Below are 22,090 nucleotides of genomic sequence, written 5' to 3' on the forward strand. Positions count from 1 at the left end.
TTTTGCAATGTTATATAATGTACAGTAGGTATGAATATCACATTATTATTATACAACATAATAAAAAGATATATTGTAACATCAACATACAGATACACATTGGCATCCTTAGCAGTCAAATATCTTGATCTGAGTTGCATTCTAGCTCATGCTAATCTTACACTGAATGTGTTGTTTATTTCTCAATCGTGCTGCAGCACCAGCAAGGACACACTCACAGTTAACCCAACCCCCCTCAAGGTCTGAGGGTGTTTAGCACTTACTGTACATTATTATTTTCACTGTGCTCAAGTATCTACATTAGCCATGGTAGTGATTCATGTTTACTGATGCTTTTCTTGATTCATATATTAAAGCAGCTTGCTCGGTCACTTTGTCATTTTGCTTATAAGATAAAAACCAAATGCATAACGCTAAGCCTACCCATGATGTAACTATCTAAATCCCCATATAAAACTAATCTCAATATTAAATTGCCCACTCTAATCTCAGTATTAAGCCTGTCTATATTATTATTAATAATCATAATACCTAAAATTAAAACTAATTACAACTCTCCTTATGAGATATTGTCTTATAAATAATGTCAAAAGTTATACCTGTGAAAAAAAGAGATGCAACTTCGAAATCCTTAAACAAATATCAAAAACTTTAATTATGACTGTATCTCATCATTGAAGTAGTTAAAAATGTATGAAACTACAGACATGACTACAAATATTAAAGTGACTAAAAGTCACACAAGTTAACTCTTTAAATGACTGAACACATAAGCTATGAAGGTATAAATCAATATCTTACGGACAGAATTGATCTGCTTCTGGTCCAAGAAACAACAAACCAGAAATGTCTCTGATCTACCACTTGTGGAAACCCAACATGCACCACTATGCCTTAAGCATTATTGATGGAACCAAGAACACCATGTGACAGATCACTATATAAAAGACAATTGAAACCACTGCTGAACATAGGAAACAGCCTGACCCAAAGATCATTAGAAAAACTGACTATATACTGAAAATGTCAATAAACAATACAATATACTTAACTGAATTAAGGTCACGTTGGTTTAGACAGCAGCAGTGATGGACCATGACTAGTAATCACATTCAAGACGTTCATTAAAGTAAAGCTACACTCCAGGTATGATGTAGCTTGCCATAAATGGAGGAGCAAAAATTTCTTATATACAGTAAACAGTTTGTACTTGGAAGTGCCAAAAACATTAATACAGAAGTGCAATGCTGCCATCAAGGAAAAATGAAGATATTTCATGTGGTATTTTGTAACTATGAGAAATTATCTTGTAACGAGACAGTAAATTACATTATTGCCATATGTAAGCAGTACATGTCCTGGTACAATGGAATTCTTACAGAAAGTCTCTCGATTGTTAAAAAAAGTGTAAAACACAAAGTGCAGACAGTGCATCAAGACAACATACAAACAAACAGTAGACAATGTAAACGTAAACAGTAAACAGTTTGAATGTAAACAATGCAGACATGTAAACAATGACTGCAAATGTGCAATAAATAAAATTACAATGAGATAGATTGTGTAGGTGTGGTCCGAGGGGCATGGCCAAATGTGTTCGCCAATCGCACTGCTTGTGGGTAGAAGTTATTGAAGAATCTAGTGGTAAGTGTGCATATGCTCTTGTATCTCTTGCCTGAGGGCAGTGGTCCCATGCCCAGGATGGTGACTGTCCTCTGTGATGGCCAGAAAATTACCATGGGAGCGGTCCTCGTAGTGCTGTTTAATCTCTGTGAGACCTCAGCTGATGATCTTCTGGGCCATATTGACCATCCTCTGCAGTGCCTTTTTCTCTCAAGAACAGGTTTTGCTATACCATATGGTGATCCCGTTGGTGAGGACGCTCAATTCGGAGATAGTATATTATTACTTTAATTAACTGTTTTTACAGTTATATTTAATATCTTGAAATACTGTAAGAGGTAAGTAGGGTTTTTTTTTAAGGGTTCTGGGTAAAATGTGATGCAATGTACATATGCGGAACTATATGCAAATCCCTAACCCTCGTTGACTGTATATACAGTATCTAATAAATGGACCTATAACAAGGGTTCCCACAAAGAAAACTTTCACCTCACATTTGAATATATGGTATTTAAAATCATTACACATTGAATTAACTCACATCTAAGGCCAGTATTTTCACCTACAATTATACATTTACATACATACAACTATACACGTACCGTATACAGTATATACACATATATGTATCTATCTATCTTTGCTCTGTGTATTCGATGCTAAATATTGATATTTGACTCTACTGTATATCATCAAGATATAGTTACTTTAATGACTCACCTATTGAGTAATCTTTTACTGTTCTTCTAAATAGACTTTATTATGTCCAGAATTCTGCAGCTCATATACAGTACAGTACTAAATAAAGCTATGCTGCATCAGCATATAACTCTCATCCTCTATAAATTACACTTCAAATTGAACTATCATTTTCTTCTGATCTTAAAAAAACACTGAATGGAATGGTTTCAAGGTACCTTAAAAATTAACATTTAATCTGAAATGTGCTGATTCAGGCCTTCTTAATCTTATGAAGTCTATAGTTCTTTAATTTTTGCCAGGTCAGTTAAATTAGGGTTGTGACATCACTCAGCACCCCCTACAATGTTGCTGGAAATGGCACAAACGGAGCACTAACAAATGAGACCAGTGTGGTTCTCCTACAGGGAGAAGGGGGCTGAGTGAGGTCATACCCAGAAAAAAGAATATGCTAAATCTCGGAAATGAAAGCAGCTGGGAGTCTACTTTCAACTGCGCACCCCACCAGACTCAGAAAACAAATTGCACCCATTACTTCTCAGAAATGAAAGCAGCTGGGAACTGATTCGGTTCTCCTGCATCATTGTTGAAAACAAGGTGCTGTATATCTCGGAATCAAAAAAGCACAAAAGCTGCTTTCAATGGCACAAACAGAGCACTAACGAATGAGGTGGGTTTCATCGCTTGTGCTGTTTGTAGTGGGGTCAACTTCACGAAGCTCTTGCAGCCACTACCTTTTGTAAATAGTTACTCTGAGTAATAATTAAGTGATTACTAGGTTATTGGAGATGTATAAGGTAATGCACAATCTGACATATGTGTAGTTAAGCTTGTTTGGTATATAAGGGATATATATCTTACCGGTGTGGTTGGGGATTTTTTAGTACTGCTGGATAAATTAAAATGCCTGCATGATATGGTAGTAAAATATTCTTCACTTAGAATGTGAAGAGAAAATTGGTAAGATTACATGACAAAATAGTAAGACGTTCATATCTGCCAGCATTAAGGGGTGCCATGCCTGAGAACATTTACTTGAAATGCCAATGACCCCAATAAACGTAATACATGGGAACTGGGATACGTCTCAATGTATTGTGATGCTGCTGGGGGTGTTTCATCACACAGGACCTTTAGTAGGTGGGTCTTGAAACAACAAATCCCCACAGCAGTGATATAATTGCTTTGTGATAAAAGTTGTTTTATATTTAAGTACACAAATAGCTTATGGTTGGAGTTTCAATCTCACTCTGTCTTCTAACTAAATTTCAGGGGTAGCTATTCTACCCTCCCAATATGCCAAATAAATATCTGTTGCCATATTATATTGAAAAAAAGTAAATCTTTGTCATAATCCAACTTTCATTTTGAATCTGGTTTTCCTTTTATTTCCTTCAGAGCCTGTTTCCCTTCTGTTTGTTCTCTTTCACTTTTGTTTATCTTGGTGCTCTTTATTGTCTCTCTTGGTTTTGTTTTCTTAATCTTATTTTCCTTCTTGTCCAATAAGCTGTCCTTTAAATATAGTGTTCAGTTTCCTTCTCTGAAGTAACACAGACTGTAGAGGACCTCAGCACCTCTTTTCAGTTCACAAACTTCCAGCAATCAAATCATTCCTTTCATCAGTGTAATGTATCAAAAGGATTTTTTTACTCACAAACTGGCATTGGTTCAAGTTTATTTTTTCAACATATAGTGTATTCTTCACATATACATTCACTGTTCATCTGCCCCACTGTTGGTTTACATTATTTGGAACATGACATGCAGCTGTGCCTAGTTCCAGACATGTCTTCATGCTTTCAATATGGTCAGAAACAAAGAAAAATTCCATGAATCACCTGGGAAAGTAATGTCTTTCTGCACATTGTTCTTCTACTATAACACCCCTAAGGGCATCACAGTATGTCAGGTCATTGTTTACAATGATATGCCAGTATTGAAACATATAGATTCATGGTGATCCAGTGTATCACATCAAAATCACTTTTAATAGAGGCTTATCCAATTCAGGAACCTTGTGTATACACACACCTTTTCACACATGGAAATGTTATCAGTGTGAATGTGCAATATAGGCTTTCACAACACTTATCAGGAGAAGAGGAGGACTAAAAATGGATGGATATGTAAGATTCTTCACACAATCCAAAAAAGTATTTCTCCCTAAACTAGCTGAATGAAGATGAACATGAATGTGGGAAAAAATGAAAAACTACCACTCATAAATTTCACATGGGAGAGATTTGTATTGGTTCATATATCCATAAAATAATGCATTTAGTGTCTTCATATTTATAGATTTTTATATTTCAGGCACCCTGATTTAGCTCAATCTTAATTGTAAACGTTGTGCCCCCCGGAGAGCAGAAAATATGCTTTTTGATATTTACAAGCATACATTGTCCCCATCATTGGTCTTTCACTTTGGATTTTTGATGTCATCAGATCTACCTTTGAGATTAGTCTCATTATGATAACAATAGATAAATGATAGGTCTTTTGAATAGTAGAAAGTTTATAATACATTTTCTTTAGGTTTTTAAATTCAAAAACACCACTTTACTGGTTGAAGTATAGCACTTTAAGTTAGCTGCTCCTCACAAATATTGAGTTTTCTATTGGCAAGCATTCACTGTGTAACAATGGCTCTATTTGGACCTCAAAGTAAAGATAAGTTACACTGTTTTTGCTTTACTGTAATTAACAGACCTGTCTGGATTTTGAGTTTAAAACTGTTGTCTTCCAGAGACAGAAATTATCCTTCAAAGTCCATTTTAACAAAAGGAAGGAAGGAACATAAGTTAGAAACATTTATACAAGTACCTATTACATTTCAATGATTGCATTGTGGGATTTTGCCCACTGATCATGTTGTTCCTATTTGAACAGAAAGTATACGCATTTCAGAAAAGCTGAATCCAAGTTTAGGTGTATAAATTAAGACAAAACAAAATGAGCAGGAGGAATTACTGATCAATTATCACCTTATCTGATAAAAAAAACACAGCAATGCAAGCACAAAGGACAGTTTAGAGACGCCAACTATGCTGGGTTGCCTTGGATGGCAGAAGCATTAAACATCAAGACACCAATCAAATATTGTATTATAGAAATGGTCTAATTATGGTATTTGATCAGCAGTTCTTACTTACTTTTCCTCCTCATCCAGTTTCATGTACAGACTGAATGGAGAGGTATTCTTGAAAATTCTAGAACATTCTTAGAGACCTGAATCTTTGTGGCTCAATTCAAAATTTGCTCATATTTTTCTCCATCCTTTCTCTCTCACACTTCATCACATCCTCCTGCATATTAGTGCACTCAGTAGCTGTTAAGGTATATGCTTTGTGTTTTTTTATAATATAATGTATAAATAATATCCCTTTTTATAACAGAAAATTGTGCAGTACTGTGTTTATTTTCTGTGATATTATTTTCTTAATTGTTATATTTATGTTTTAAAATGCAGTTGGGAGCCATCACCCTACTGCTGAGAGACAATAGCAATCAACATAAAGCTAAAGAAAAAAAAACAATAGTTTCAGGGTCATAACTGGCATTGACAATCGTTAGAGCTGATTTTCTTTATTACAGTTATACAGTTACATTATTATTTTATTTTTCATTCTGGAAATTAGTGTTATCATTTAATATAGTACTAAACCAAAATATAGTATTTATATATATGTTATATGTAGTATTAGTGCTATATATATATGTAACATACATCCAAGGACGTCACATTGCTAGGTTTGGTGATTTTTGTTCCTGTCAAAACATATGCACAGCATGACAGCTTAGATACACCAATTAATCTAGACAGAATGTCTTTAAAAGGAGGGTGGAAACTGAAGCACCCAAAGACAAGCCATGTAAACTGGGGGAGAATATGCCATCTCCACACAGAAAGCACCCCAGTCTGGAACTGAACCCAGGACCCAAGAACAGGGCTAGCAGTTTTCAAGATTTAACAAACATTTTAGAATGCCATACTTACAGTAAACACACATAACAACTAGAATGTTTCACGGCTTAACAACAATGGGAAGAGGAAGGGCTATAGGAATACTCGATGCCAAACTGTTGGTAAGACTGAAAGAGTACTGCAGTGCTTTCACAGGTTAAAGAATGAATGAGGATAAGTAGCTGACTGACAGCACAAAGGACAATATCTTCTCAAGTCACCTTACAGTTACCTCCCCTAGAGGGAACTACCATTTATCTTGGGTCCACAAGTGAAATTACAGCAATAGCAGTTCCCACTGCACAATGCCTACATGGAATTTATTGATTTTTGACCATGTTCTTATTCAATCAGTGAAGCAACATATAGCCTGCTTTTCAGCTAATGGATGTCACATACAATATTGATTTCTAAGGAAATATAAAACAACCTTTAACCATGAAAATCTCTGTTGATCTTTTTTTTTTACATGATCTTAAAGGTCACATGGGGATTATGCAGAAATTACAATTTATAATACAGTATATTACCAAGCTGTTTAGACTGTGTATTCATTATGTAATAACTGTTTCATTTCTTTTTAAAAAGTGCACTGCAAATGTACAAAATAAATGTCATCCTCCTCAACCTTTAAACATGACTTTTGGTATACAACAAAAAGTAAAGACATAGACTAACACTTGTGTAATGGGTGTATATACACTATAAAATCCCTGTGAAAAAGCCTACTTGGATCTTTATGGTCTGCCAGTGCTGTATTAGCCAAAAAACTCCAAAGGTAAAATAAATGTATATTATTTTCAGTTTCACAGCTCCCCTGGAAAAAGTTTGTGTCACGATTGTAGTCCCTCCTCCTTAAGGGTGCTCCGGCTCTTTCACTTTGGACCTGATTTTGTGCACCTGCCCCTTGTTCCAGCCCCCTTCTAGCCCCCCTTAAAAAGCCAGGCGCCCACTCAGTTCGGGGCTCTACATTGATTCCCGTATCATGCGAGTCCAGGGCCTGGAATCGCCTGGCTCCGTTATGGTTTTAACTTTCTGTTCCTGTCCCTATTCCCCCGCCGTTTCCAGCCCGGTTCCCATTTTTAACCGTCAGTCTCGGATGGAACGCCTGGCTTTGGACCTTTTGCTTTCGTCCAGGATTTCACATTGGACTGTTTTGGATTGTTTGCCTCGGCCACACCTCCCCCGACCACCAACACTTCATGGACACGCCCCCCTGTTTTCATCCCCGCTTCCTGCATGCCTTTTTTCCCTCATGTATTCTCACTCAACCCCGGATTGTGTCCTCCGCATAGGGACAGGAAAGAACGTTTTCGTTAAAGTTTGTGGAAAATAAAAAGCGAACTTTTGTATAAATGATGGGTTCTGTGATACATAGTGTTCAATTTTAAAGCAAATACACCAGTATATATCATGAACGTCCTGTGCACAAATACATACACTATTGCAAATGTTACTTTGAAAATGTATTCCAAAAGAATACCAATGAATTTAAAAGGTATGTGTAGTGTTAGATTTACCAACCCACACCCTTATTTAACTTGCTGAATTTGTTCCACTAGTACCACTGGTAGTACCACGTTGGGTAAAGGATTGTCACCAAGTTAAACATCTTTTTCAGTTGGGAATGAGAACAACTCTTCTCCTTTACTGCCTTCATCTCTGAACTCTATAAGCAATACATCAATGACTGAGTAGGTGCTGCCACCTGATCCAGCAATCAACTAGAGCAATTTCTACATCACTTTGCCAGCATCCTTCCATCCCTCAAATTCACTGTTAATGTATCTTCCACTAGTCTTCTGTTGTTATTGCATGTTATTTTCTTTTCTGTGAGGAAACATAGCTTGTTTGTGTTGCTGTAAGGACAATGAGTACTTTGAAAAACCAACATAAAATGACAATCCCCTGGGACAATCAGGCATTCTATATCTTTTCTAATATTACATTTTAAATGAATCATTTCAGCTAGCCTACATGTAAGTAAACGTACTACACGTGGGACTCTAAAGATTCCTTATATCCAGAAATTAAAAAGGAAAACTCCATTATACTCCTTAGAAATACCCCTTGTGCTCTTAGGAGGGCAAGTCTCACATGCAAATAGTGAAGTTAAGAATCTACGTTTCAATATCAGCATCCTGAATTAATTAAATACAAATGATCAATTAATTTTAGCACAGACATTCTTCTTTGTGTTTGGGTGTAAAAGGCTTTTCAATACTCTCACTCTCTGACATATTTGATTTTTAATGCTCTCACTGTCTGACATATTTAAGTACACATTTGTATTGTGTTGCTAATGGAAGTGACAAACAACATTAGCTCTGTTGCTAATAACCACAACAACAAAATCCCATTAAATCTTCCCAGAACCCCCAGAAACCACTGCCATAATAGCTTATTTTGTTTCCCTTGACTCGTATAAAATGTACTTTTTCTAACATTTTCAATTAGGGCCATCAAATTTTACAAACATTTTTGATTCTCAGGAAGTTCACTTGTTCATGACTTCCAGACCAGTGTACAAATTTAGATTATTGTTCACTGCTGCTTCTCACAAATTTTCAACTTTTACTGAACGTGTGCTTCAAATAAAATAATGTTAGACAAGTTGTTTCTATGCTGTATGCTATCTATTTTTGTCTTATTGGATGATTTTCCTTATTTGGAACAAAATAGCCCTGAGAACAGTAAAACAGGATTAGCTTTCCTTTAATTATGTCACACATGAAGACATCATCAGTGAAAATTAAAAGGCCGCTGGCAGCACTGCTGGTGTCTCAGCTGAGGGTGAAGATTTTGATGAAGACATGCACAGTGCTCACTGGTGGAAATAGACACATTAATTACTGTAAACTTCTTAGTAAGGATTGATTGATTACCTTCACAAATGCACTTCTTTAATTTTGGCATGATTATCTTTAGAATTGTGAAATCCTGTCTTTTCTGTTCCTGTGTAGCCATATGTAAAAGGTACTGTTTCACAAGTTTTGTTTAATGAGAATAAACAAGAAATGAAATGTACTAATGGTAGATTTACTATCTGTCCACTCAGGGCCAGCCCTTGGCTTAGGCGAACTGGGCGATTGCCTAGGGCCCCAAGGCCACCAGGGTCCCCCTCGATGTGCAGCACAACATATTTGATTAATTGTATTAATCTTTCATTAACCATAACATGTCATTAAACATTACAAGTGACCTTTTACTTGCATTGCAAATGATGTTGTAATGGTTTAAAATTCGAATCAAGTAGGTGGCACTGGTAAACGCACACCATTCTCCAAAAGGACATACCTCCTGGGCGCTGAGAAAATGAAGAGCAGAAAAGATTAATATTTCACACTTTTACTTTAAAATGTGTGTTATTTTTGTAAAATATGTGCTTTTTGTGTTTGTATGTATGTTAATTAATATGCATTCTTCAAGGATGGGCAATAATAGCTTTCTATTTACGTAATCAATTAATTTGATTGTTCTAAGTAATAAAATAAAGTTGTGATGGAAGCTGATAATAGTAGTGTCTGTGCAAATCGTGATCTGGAGGGGCCCCTTTCCAAGATCTTTCCTAGGGCCCCCAAAATTCTAGGGTCAGCTCTGACTCTTGTACTGCTACAAACAACCCATAGTTGTTTACAGGTGTTTCATTCTAAAAATTGTGCTCAAGGATTATAATAGATTATTGAATGCATTCATCTCGCTCTTTCTCAAAACAAAATTTTATAATTATTTTAATAACTAAACTAATTTCACTTTAAGTTTATATGAGTGAAATGAATGTTTTGATAATAGCCCTTCATAAGCCCATAGGAACATTTTGAAGGATTATAATAATAAAACTTTATATAATGCTTTTGAAAGTAGTTTCTCAAAGCACTTTACAGTAGGAAGAAAGAGTTAACAAGAAAAGGAGATAACAATATTAGCACAATTAAAAACAAGGCTTTAGAATGCAGTAGAAGGTGCAAAAAGAAGACATGCTGGTTAAATCAAAACCTTTCTGAACAAGAATAGGCCAAGTCATTTTTATTTTCTAGTATTGTACAGTGTTACACTTTACATCTTTCAACTTGTCTTTGTAATTATTTTGCTCTTCTGTGCATTTGTACTTATGTTTCTTTGAATATGGATTAGATGTGTTTCCTTCCTGGTTTCACTTGGTTGGATGGAACTGAAATGAAAGAAAACATTTTGCTCTGTGCTTTTCCTAAGGTTTGTTTCTCTTATTGTTGGTAATTTCTATTTTAAATATAAAAGCATTTACATAAATGTCTGAATAAATTCTGGAATGATGATCTTCTTCTCATTTCATTTCTGAGACTATTTGGGACTGATGATTATCTTTTATACAATGTGCAATCTTCTCTTAGAGAAAGATTGCACTCTCCTGTCAAGCCTGTCCAATAACACTATGAAGAACAACACATTTTTTAAAAACCTATCATTTGTGTTTCTCATTTAAGCAATTTAGATTTGCTCTGGCTGTGTGTTTAGAGTTGTTATGACTGTGTTGACTGAACAAGCCCTTCACTATAAGTCATCTTTATAAGAGTATTACCTTACACCAAAGAGAGCAATTTGTAAAACAGCTACAAAAATATGATTTTGCATTTTCTTTTAAGCATTATAATTATCCATACAACTGAATGTTTTGATTGATTGTTGATTCTTTATTGGAAAAGTTCCTGCAATTTTTGCCATTAAGTATGTGTATGTATACATTTGTATACACAGGTTTTTAGATTTATTCAGCAGACTAGTTCACAGAACAACTGTAATTATTATGGGCTCTGCTTACAAATTATTTTAGGCAAACTGGTAAAACACTGACATGTGAAACAAAAGTAAACTGCACATTATACAAAGTACAGTATTATATAATCATGGAACAAGTAAAGGTTTATTCCATGATGAAAATAAAAGAGACAGAACATTTCGGCTGTGGAAACCTTCTTCATGTGTTTCTTTCCAGCCTCCGCATGCTGATGCAGCTACACTGTACCTACTTGAACTTTATTACATAAGCATGGCAAAGAAAATGAACTTTAATACTGAGCAATGTATTTTCACTATATAAAGGTCTCTCAGAAGGTCCAAGGTTATTTTTTAATACCTAAAACAGATAACGATAAGGACATTTACATTATTTTGTATAAAATGCTCAAAATGTTTTCACTGTGCAGAAAACTTTTTGGTATTTACCTGCTTATCTACCATACTTTCAAGAGATTAAACAACTACTTTTCTTTCCCAAACTATTATATAAAATATATGTACAGTATTATGTATTAAAATGTTTTTCTACCATAACAAAGTACATTCTTGAATTCCAGAAGACCTGTTAGTGACCTCCATTTTTTTTTAAAATGCTGATATCAAGGAATGCCTATTATATAAATACTGCACATGAGAATGTTTTCTCTAAAGGTTATAAAATAAATGATCTGTCAGAATCTAGTAGGTTATTGTGCAAAGATGATCATTAGTTCTCCTGAAAGGTTAACTTTTTTCGGAGTAAAAAAACAAAAGTCCAGATAGTGTAAGATAAGCACCTCTTAAAGTATTTATAAATACTGAAGTAAAATTAAAAACATTATCAGAAACCACCACTAATTATAGCTTAAAAATGAATAAATAACCTCTTAAACAGTACACATCTTCCATAAAGGGCAAAAGTGTATCTAAATCTAATGAAGGATTATGAGCTCTAGTTTATAACAATATTTCATTCATGCACTTTAGTAGTGTTTTAAAGTTTCTTTTTTTTTTGGTTTTTCTATGTTTTCTATTCATCATGAAAATAGAGTTTGATTATTTTTGAGAAATTGAGGCATGGTGGCACAGTGGTTAGCATTAGTGTCTTGTAGCACTGGGACTCTGATGATTTCCCATCTGATTTGCTATCTGTGTGGGATTTATATATTCTTTCCATGTTCATGCTTGTTTCCTCCCACAGTCCAAATACATAATGGTAGGTTCATTGGTTTCTGGGAAAATTGGTCCTGGTGAGTGTGTGTGCATTTGTGTCTTTGTGTGTCCTGCGATATACTGTATATTGGCGTCCCATCCAGTGTGTATCCTGCTTTCAGCCCATTGCTTGCCCAGGTCACCCATGACCCTGTATTGGATAAAGTTAGAAAATGTTTGGATGTATATATACTGTATATAATGTTTGCAGGGCAATCTTCAAAACCAAAAATTCTGGACAATGCAGCTGGGCCCTAATATTTTCTACATGCAACTACACAGCCTTTACCAACCACTCATCTTCAAGTTCTGTGAAGATTGTTACTCACATTTAGAGTTCTATGCTATAAGCTTTGTACTACTACAGTATGCTCTCTATTAGGGTTGAACAGGTTATATTGACTTTTTGGAAACATAATTTCACTCATGCAAATACATTTTACTGCACTCATGCAAATACTTATTATTCACTTTTCTAAATCCAGCTTCAGAACATGAAAAAAGTGCTCAGGCAAACAGGAAAACGAACCAATGAAAGACAAACTATGGCAAGAGTTAAATTAGCAATACTAAAAAATACTATCTATTTTTGATCTTTAAGTTGGTAATATCACTGGATGAGTGGATTGATTTAATTTTCAAAGAAATTTAACAAAAATATTTATTGTGAACTGAAACACTTGTTTCTGATGCAGTGCAGAGTATGAATTGAATATGATCAATTAAACTGATGCCTGAAATCTATTACATAAATACAGTAGTTTATTGAATTGTTTTGGTTTTGTATTGTTAACCATAAGTGGATTATGTTAGCAAAATTGTAGAATATGTACTTAAAAGTGTAAAACAATTATTATTACAAAAGTGTGGATTATGCAATCAGAATGTCTGCCTGGCACTCTCCTTGTTTTCAAAACTACACAGTCTCTTAATTTAGCTGTGGACTCTGTGATATAATCAACACGAAGATCAAATTATGACATTTCAAGAATATTTTAAAAAATAGTTTTTATGGACAGGCACAAATCCTTTAAAAACATTATTTTTTGACAGTATTTTAATTGCTTTAAGTGTGCTGAAAATGTGTGTAAATTCTGTAGTTTTATTATTAGAACTGGTCCATTTTCCTGTGTTTAATCATATCAGTAATAAAACTGATATGATTCTCTGGTTTCTCAACCTGTAGAGTAATGCTATGCCCCAATCGGACAATCAGCTCTTGGATCTGAATTAAACGCTCCGCATACAGTCTAGTTGTTTACTACGCCACCGGCCTAACATAAAAGGGTTTTGAAAAGGCACATTTTGTGACATGGTTTAGGATTAAATCAGCACAACTGTGCAAAGATAATCAACAGACGATACAGACACGAAGATGCATTACATTCTTGTTTAATTTACAAACAGTATTTAATAAGTTAAAATGCTTGTTTTTCAACAGTCTTTTGTACAGAGAATACAAGAAACAAACCAACTTTGGTCCAAAATGCATAGGAAATCTCACTTACCATGTCTGTGTTTTCTTGCTATTTTCTTGAAAATGACTGGTGGTGGATTAATTATTTTTTACATCCTGTTTTGCAATTTTTTTTTTCCTGGAGTAGACAGTGCTCATAACATTAAAAAAATAATAATGATAAATTAGAAAGCTGTCAAACAGTATATATCAAACTGTTGTAGTGGTTGATTTTCTGAGGATAGTCTTCTGTGGTTTAGGAGCAACTGGATGAGGCACAGATCCAGGGTTCACGGGAGGAAAACTATGACTGATACTTATACCTATCCCACCATTTTCAAAAGGAGGCAGAGGAGGTGGTGGTGGGAGACAGTGATGAGGTGGTTTTAATTTTGTGTGAAGGGGTTCAGTGTGTAAGTGAACATCCCTGTTTTTAATATCGTATCGCACATCACAGTCTGGGCAGTAACCATGATACTGCACTTTTTCACTGAATCGGACCCTCTCTCTCGTTGCCTGTGGGCATCTGTCTTTATCAGGCCTTAGCAGAGGCGGTGGTATGGGCACTTTCTCTGGGATGTTTTTGGAAATACAGCAAACATCTCCATTCGGCACCTTTTTTTGTATCCCTGGTAAAGCTAAGGCTCCATTCCGAAGAAGAGTTCCATTTGTCTTAAGAGGGTTCCCTGAAGGTAGAGTCTTATTCAAATCATCACATCTGACTGGAGTCAAGCGTGGTGGTGGAGGAGGGGGATTTGGTTTCTTTAACACCGTCAGGATAGCTGGTGGGGCTGGTAGAGCCTTGATGATTTGTCCTTCTGAGTGCAGCTTGACCTTTTCAATGCTGGAGGCAGTGGTTGTGGTTGTGCTACTGGAACTGCTGTTAAGCGTATCTGTCTTAGAACTGTCTGTCATTTCTTCCTCAAGCTGCAGGTCACAGGTAAGTGAGTCTATCTGGTGAACTACCTGCAAAGTACAGAGGAAAGTCATCAGTGATCAATCTGGAATGTTAAACCGTGTTTCTGAAAATTAGAGGAAATTATTTATTTTAAATAATGTTCATAAACCTCACTTAAAAATCTGCAACAAAAATCCCCCTTCCAATTCATATGGCTAGTTTTAATTTTTAAAAAAATACATTAACCTTTTGAAATACTGTAGAATAAAACAAGACCAAAACATACTGTACAAATAAGTGAGCTCACAAGAAAGGGAAAATTCTGAATTTTCTTTCCATGAGAACCATTTCTTAAAATGAATACAACCAATTAGGTATTAAAGTCTTCACCCTATTTTATAAAAAATGTTGTGGTTGCAGGTAGACTCAAACAAAAATATTAGCAAAAATTTGAGCCATCAAAGACAAATACAAGCTCACTAGTTAACATGGATTAGCTAGTGTGTTAAAATTTCAGAGAAAAAGAAAGAGTTGTTCCTGACATGTTCCATGTGCCATAAAAAAGTAACTCAGAGGGCACTCCTCTTTGATGATAGTGAATGTCATATGGAGAAGAGATGTAGTGATTTTTTAAATAATTGGATCAGCCAGTAAGTGGGTAAAGCAGTTTCAATGAGCTGAATAAAGTATGAATGGCCGAGTAGAAGCAGAGGTACTTAAAATAAGAAAACCCAAGGGAAGAGTACGTTTTTTTCATATACTAAATACATCAAAGATGAGGAACTTATTCCAAATAATCGTGGAAAATGAGAAACTGATGAAAGGAAGTATGTTCATTTTTATAAGGGAGATCCTACCATGTAGTGTGCACTGTAAAAGATGATCTAGGAAAATATCTTTTACGTTCGTTCAGGGCCTAATGCATATTCTCTTTATATATCTTAAGGGGCATATCAATACCTAAATAACTAAAACCTGAGGACTGTGACTGAGTAGGTACAGTACATACTGTAGGCCAGAAGATAAATTGTCCTAGCAGTGGAAAGAACTATTTTGTCATCGGTATTTATTGTATATTCAGATAAACTAAAGTATTTGAAAGAGAAACAGTGTATCAGTAAAGTACAAAATATGCTGTTTAGAGTCCTCCACATCAATGGAAATATTGTTGGTATTTTGTCTAATGACCTACGCCAGTAGTTCAAACAAAAGAACATAATAGTCATAACAGCTGTGTGAGTACCTCTAACCAAAGTGAACTGACAGAATATCAATGATTTGGTCTGAGAATAATCATTGGTTTTATTGTACATGGTACAGATCATATTGATAAATGAAATGCAAATATGGGAAGAGGGTAGCAGTTGTTTTAATTCTGGTTCCTACAGACTCATTTCAAGAACAAAATGTGTCAATGCTATACAGTAGGTGCTCTTTACAAAATACAGATTACATCTATGATAAAGTGTTAATTTGGTTTGTGCCACAGGTGAATATTAAAGGTCTTATATTTACAATTACTTTAAATAATGTTAGAAACTATTATTGTTTGTTTCCTTCTCCTGAATTTGCTTTACCGTCATCCTCAAGAACACAAATAGATTAGTCTCCTTTTTAGTGTGAGTCTCCTTGTTATTGACATACAAATCTGTGTTGTATGTGTTAATGTTAGTATTTAAACATTTAAACAGTGTTTTCCTCATAAAATTATTAACATTTGAGGTGGAGCGGTGGCTCTGTGGTTAAGGATCTGCGCCTGTGGCTGGAAGGTTACAGGTTCAAATCTCGTGGCTTGCAGAGGAATCCTACTCCGTTGGGCCCCTGAGCAAGGCCCTTAACCCAACTGCTCTGGGGGCCCTGTATAAATGGCTGACCCTGTGCTCTGACCCCAAGTTTCTCTCTCTCTCTCTCTCTCTCTCTCTCTGTGTCTCATGGAGAGCAAGCTGGGGTATGCAAAAAGACAAATTCCTAATGCAAAAAATTCTATATGGCTAATAAAGTGATCTTATCTATCTTATTTGAAATACTGAGTATTATAAATAGACACTGATCATAAAGGTTGTGAAAAAAATGACACCCTCAATACAATGCAAGAAGGTGTGTCTTGCACTTGCAATGTTCCTCACAATGGATGTTACTGTCAAACCAAAAGGATTTTTCACCAGGACACTGTCCTCTGTGTGGAGTTATACAAGTTAGTCCACGTGTGCTGTGTCACAGATCAGGACATTTTTAAACCCAGTTCATTTCATGTACAGTAATGCATAGTTCTGTAGATACCCGATGAATTATAATAAAAAATATAATACATAGTATAATAATATAAATGACAACATTCATAGATGAACAATAATACTATTTTAATAAAATATAATATTATATAAAATATAATAAAATGTTACAGTTTCATAGTTTAATATCTGATACATCCCCATTACAAATGGTGATGCACAAAAGTGTGAAAAGCACCCATGATCAGTTGAGGTGCATCTTGTTTGGTTTTTGGTAACAACTAGTGACAAGATAGTGAATTTCAGAAATTATTATGTGGTGTTTCACACAGATATGCTAATCTGCTTTTCAATCATGCTGCCCTGCAGTTCCTCCCTCAGGCTTTATTATACAGTATATTTTGATTACATGCTTCGACATGAAGAGACAAAGATAAAATACAAATATTTACAATCCAAATATTTTGGGATTTTGTGGGTGGCATATACAGTGCCTTGCGAAAGTATTCGGCCCCCTTGAACTTTTCAACCTTTTGCCACATTTCAGGCTTCAAACATAAAGATATAATTTTTTTATTTTATGTGAAGAATCACCAACAAGTGGGACACAATTGTGAAGTGGAACGAAATCTATTGGATTTTTGAAACTTTTTTAACTAATAAAAAAATGAAAAGTGGGGCGTGCAAAATTATTCGGCCCCTTTACTTTCAGTGCAGCAAACTCACTCCAGAAGTTCAGCGAGGATCTCTGAATGATCCAATGTTGTCCTAAATGACTGATGGTGATAAATAGAATCCACCTGTGTGTAATCAAGTCTCTGTATAAATGCACCTGCTCTGTGATAGTCTCAAGGTTCTGTTGAAAGCGCAGAGAGCATCATGAAGACCAAGGAACACACCAGGCAGGTCCGTAATACTGTTGTGGAGAAGTTTAAAGCCGGATTTGGATACAAAAAGATTTCCCAAGCTTCAAACATCCCAAGGAGCACTGTGCAAGCGATCATCTTGAAATGGAGGGAGTATCAGACCACTGCAAATCTACCAAGACCTGGCCGTCCCTCTAAACTTTCAGCTCAGACAAGGAGAAGACTGATCAGAGATGCAGCCAAGAGGCCCATGATCACTCTGGATGAACTGCAGAGAACTACAGCTGAGGTGGGAGAGTCTGTCCATAGGACAACAATCAGTCTTACACTGCACAAATCTGGCCTTTATGGAAGAGTGGCAAGAAGAAAGCCATTTCTCAAAGATATCCATAAAAAGTCTCGTCTAAAGTTTGCCACAAGCCACCTGGGAGACACCCCAAACATGTGGAAGAAGGTGCTCTGGTCAGATGAAACCAAAATCGAACTTTTTGGCCACAATGCAAAACGATATGTTTGGCGTAAAAGCAACACAGCTCATCACCCTCAACACACCATCCCCACTGTCAAACATGGTGGTGGCAGCATCATGGTTTGGGCCTGCTTTTCTTCAGCAGGGACAGGGAAGATGGTTAAAATTGAGGGGAAGATGGATGCAGCCAAATACAGGACCATTCTGGATGAAAACCTGTTGGAGTCTGCAAAAGACCTGAAACTGGGACGGAGATTTATCTTCCAACAAGACAATGATCCCAAACATACAGCAAAATCTACAAAGGAATGGTTCACAAATAAACGTATCCAGGTGTTTGAATGGCCAAGTCAAAGTCCAGACCTGAATCCAATCGAGAATCTGTGGAAAGAGCTGAAAACTGCTGTTCACAAACGCTCTCCATCCAACCTCACTGAGCTCGAGCTGTTTTGCAAGGAAGAATGGGCAAGAATTTCAGTCTCTCGATGTGCAAAACTGATAGAGACATACCCCAAGCGACTTGCAGCTGTAATCGCAGCAAAAGGTGGCTCTACAAAGTATTAACGCAAGGGGGCCGAATAATTTTGCACGCCCCACTTTTCATTTTTTTATTAGTTAAAAAAGTTTCAAAAATCCAATAGATTTCGTTCCACTTCACAGTTGTGTCCCACTTGTTGGTGATTCTTCACATAAAATAAAAAAAATTATATCTTTATGTTTGAAGCCTGAAATGTGGCAAAAGGTTGAAAAGTTCAAGGGGGCCGAATACTTTCGCAAGGCACTGTACATTACTCAAATATATATTTTTTAATTTTCAAAGGTTTATTTAAAATGAAACAGGAAGTGTCTCCTTCACAGCATGTAGGTTTTAACTGCGCATAAGCCGAATAAATGGATGAAAAAACAACATTTCCCAATAAATCACAGAAATTAAAGGATTCTGTGAAGTAATATCCAAAGATATCCAAACTGTACATGAAATATAGTATCATCGTCATTTTTGCATGCTGCCGTAATCTTGATGCCATTAGTTAATACCACTGTTTTGCAAGTGATCATTACAATTATATTAAAACTTCTGAATGGGTCTTCAATGGCAAACTATAATATTAATGATTTAAATATACTGATCTTAATATACTGTAGTGCAGACCTACTGTATATCAGCTAGACTGAAACTTACAGTATGTGACAAAGTCAATCAAATCACAACTCAAAATTTTATTTTAATGTGGCCTCTTTTTTTTCCTTCTTTCTTTGGTGTTAAATATCATGCTTCTAAAGCCATTATGTACATTTTATAATTCGTATTTAAAATAAAATGATCTGTTTTCTAATTACAATTTATAAAATTACTATTAATTCTGTATACTGTATGCAATGAAGAAAATACAATTCTCTTAGTCTTATACAGGATTGTAACATACCTCACTTGGAGTTGTGGTACAGTAGCAACACACTGTACTTTTAAGGGTATAATAAATGTCAGCAAAACTAAAGGGAAAAATGAAATATATGAATTGCATACTGTAAGTGTTCAGACCTGTGAACTCAATATTTGGTGAAAGCACCTTTGGCTGCAGTTAAAGCTGTAACTCTGGGTAAATTTCTAACAATTCAGCATACTGAATTGTTGCACACTTTGTCCACTTTTCCTGTCAGAGCTCCTCAAGGTTTCTCAAGTTGGTTGGGATTCACTTATGTATAGACATTTTGCACAGATTTCAAAAAAGTCTTTCCACAGAAATTCAGTAGAATTCAAGCCAGGACTTTGATGAACCATTCAAGCACATTCACTGCTTTATTCTTAACATTATGCTGCTACAGCAGCGAGTCATAGACGATGTTGGGTTTGCGTAAAATGTTATGGTTTGTATTTACAACAAAATTTTCAAATTTTGTCTTATCTGAAAACCTGGCCTTCAGTTCCACACAAGCCTCCTTTGGGGAGAGATTAGGATTTTATTAACCCATGGACATTTCCTTCTATCTCAGCCACTGAATTCTCTCTTTCAAAGGTGCCGTTGCCCGCAAGATGGAATCTTAACCAGCTTCACCCTTGTGGCTGCGCGGTTTGGATGATCAGCCTCATAGGCATAGGCTGTGTCTGGGTGCCCTCCACTTCTTCATGATTAACTTCAAAATAATCAAAGAGATCTAATCTCTTTTATGAAATATTTTATACCCATCTCCTAATATGTGCCTTTATACAGCTTTGTCCATTTTAAAGATCATTGGTCTTCATGCTTGAATCTTTGCTTGAAATTTACTATTTGACTTAAGGACTGCACAGAGTAAGTTTGTTTTTTTAATTCTGAAACCATGTGACTATTGGTCCTTATAGGGTTACTTTGTAATTTTGTGCACTTACAGTACATTAATTTAGGTTTCTCACAGCAAAGGATTTGAATACTTACAGAATTATGACTTTTCAATTTTTCTTTATTAATTCTTTATTAATCTATTTACTTGTTAATTTTGGTTTTATGCTTTGAATGTGTGCTTTTGAGAAATGTGCATGGGTCTTTGTACTTTTGCAAGGCAAATCTGTGATAAATTAAGAGCTGTTGGTTAATTATCCCACATAGAAATAATAAAGTTTTACAAATGTCAAGCAATGCTTTCATTGTTGTTTGTTTCACTGCTGTTTATTATTCCCCAGTTACTAATTTTAGAAAGTGACTTTTGTTAATGATACATCGGATATTACAACCTTTTTGACAACGTAATCAGTGATATTGACCAGCTGTTTTCTTGTTCTGATTTTTGTCAGGGATTTAATCTGATAGATAACAGAAACTTAATGCACATGGTCATGAAACATTAGTATAAACCACTGCAAAGGGATTCTGCTTAATTTATAAGTTAATATTATTCAATTTCAGTGCAAATTTTAAATCCTTCCTTTCTTAAAGGGCCCCTGCACACATGGTATCACAATATCACCTCAAGTAAGCAACTGAACTTGCAACGTATCTCCTAAAACTGTTTGAAAACATTTTCCCTTTCTTTATCCTTTATAAATATGAATGTTCTGATAAATTAATAAATGTAGAAATGAATAAAATCAAGAATACCTGGGGAAATATTGTGAAACATTTTACTCCAATGCCTTATTTATGCCAATTAACATGTTAAATCTGAAAAACATTAATTTATAATGTATAAAGACTAAGCATCCATAAAACTCTTAAATATATATACTGTATATACACATTTTATATACTCTATATAAAATCAGCTATAGATTATCAGACTAGCAGCCTTAGCCTTACTCTAGAACAACTCGTATAATGGATGGATCAATAAGGGTAATGGCATATTTTTTGGAATATGGTGTAATTTTTTTACACCTGTACTGTAGTGTATATTGGTACTGTAGCTTAGAGTTTCTGACTACTATCCACATATAAAGTGTGACTGCCTGCTTTGGCAATGTGAATGCTACCTATTGGGATGCATACTGTAAATGTTTAAATGTTTCTGTGCAGACTAAAGACTCTCATCCCAGGAGGGTGCAATCCCAAATAAAACAGCTGAAATGCTAGAAGTTCAAAACATAACTGTGAGATTGAGAGGTTATTCCTGAAAACAAATATATGTGAGGCTGGCTGTCAATCTGAAGGATAAAGCAAAAAGTGCTGTGAAATTGTTCTTTTGAAGAACAGTTAACTTGGACCAATGTCTGATGCAATTCACAGAATCCATCCATCTTAAAATAGCATTAAAATATCTGTTTTTTTTAATAATTTGATTATTTCAGGTTTCTATAACTTCTGTATTGTAGATGTCACTATAAATTTAACTTTAACTTAATCTCAGTACTAGAATATTCATTTTAAATTAACCTGATTTTCGGTAGAAATGTCCCGGTATGTTTGAAAATGCTTGAACTTATAATACATTAGAATATACAA

At 35.3% G+C, this 22,090-nt stretch overlaps 1 protein-coding gene across 2 annotated transcripts in view; it reads right to left on the reverse strand.

Annotated features, from left to right (window-relative positions):
* The window catches only part of prr16 (proline rich 16), a 151,102-nt gene that overhangs the window by 36,506 nt on the left and 92,506 nt on the right, over positions 1 to 22,090 (reverse strand). For both annotated transcript variants that reach the window (XM_006626850.3, XM_015366358.2), the window contains one exon: positions 13,762 to 14,675. In XM_006626850.3, the coding sequence (XP_006626913.2) occupies positions 13,920 to 14,675 (756 nt within the window). In that variant the 3' untranslated portion in view covers positions 13,762 to 13,919. The remainder of the gene's footprint in view (positions 1 to 13,761; positions 14,676 to 22,090) is intronic.

Source organism: Lepisosteus oculatus, chromosome 3 (assembly GCF_040954835.1).
Source record: "Lepisosteus oculatus isolate fLepOcu1 chromosome 3, fLepOcu1.hap2, whole genome shotgun sequence".
Lineage (NCBI taxonomy): Eukaryota > Metazoa > Chordata > Actinopteri > Semionotiformes > Lepisosteidae > Lepisosteus > Lepisosteus oculatus.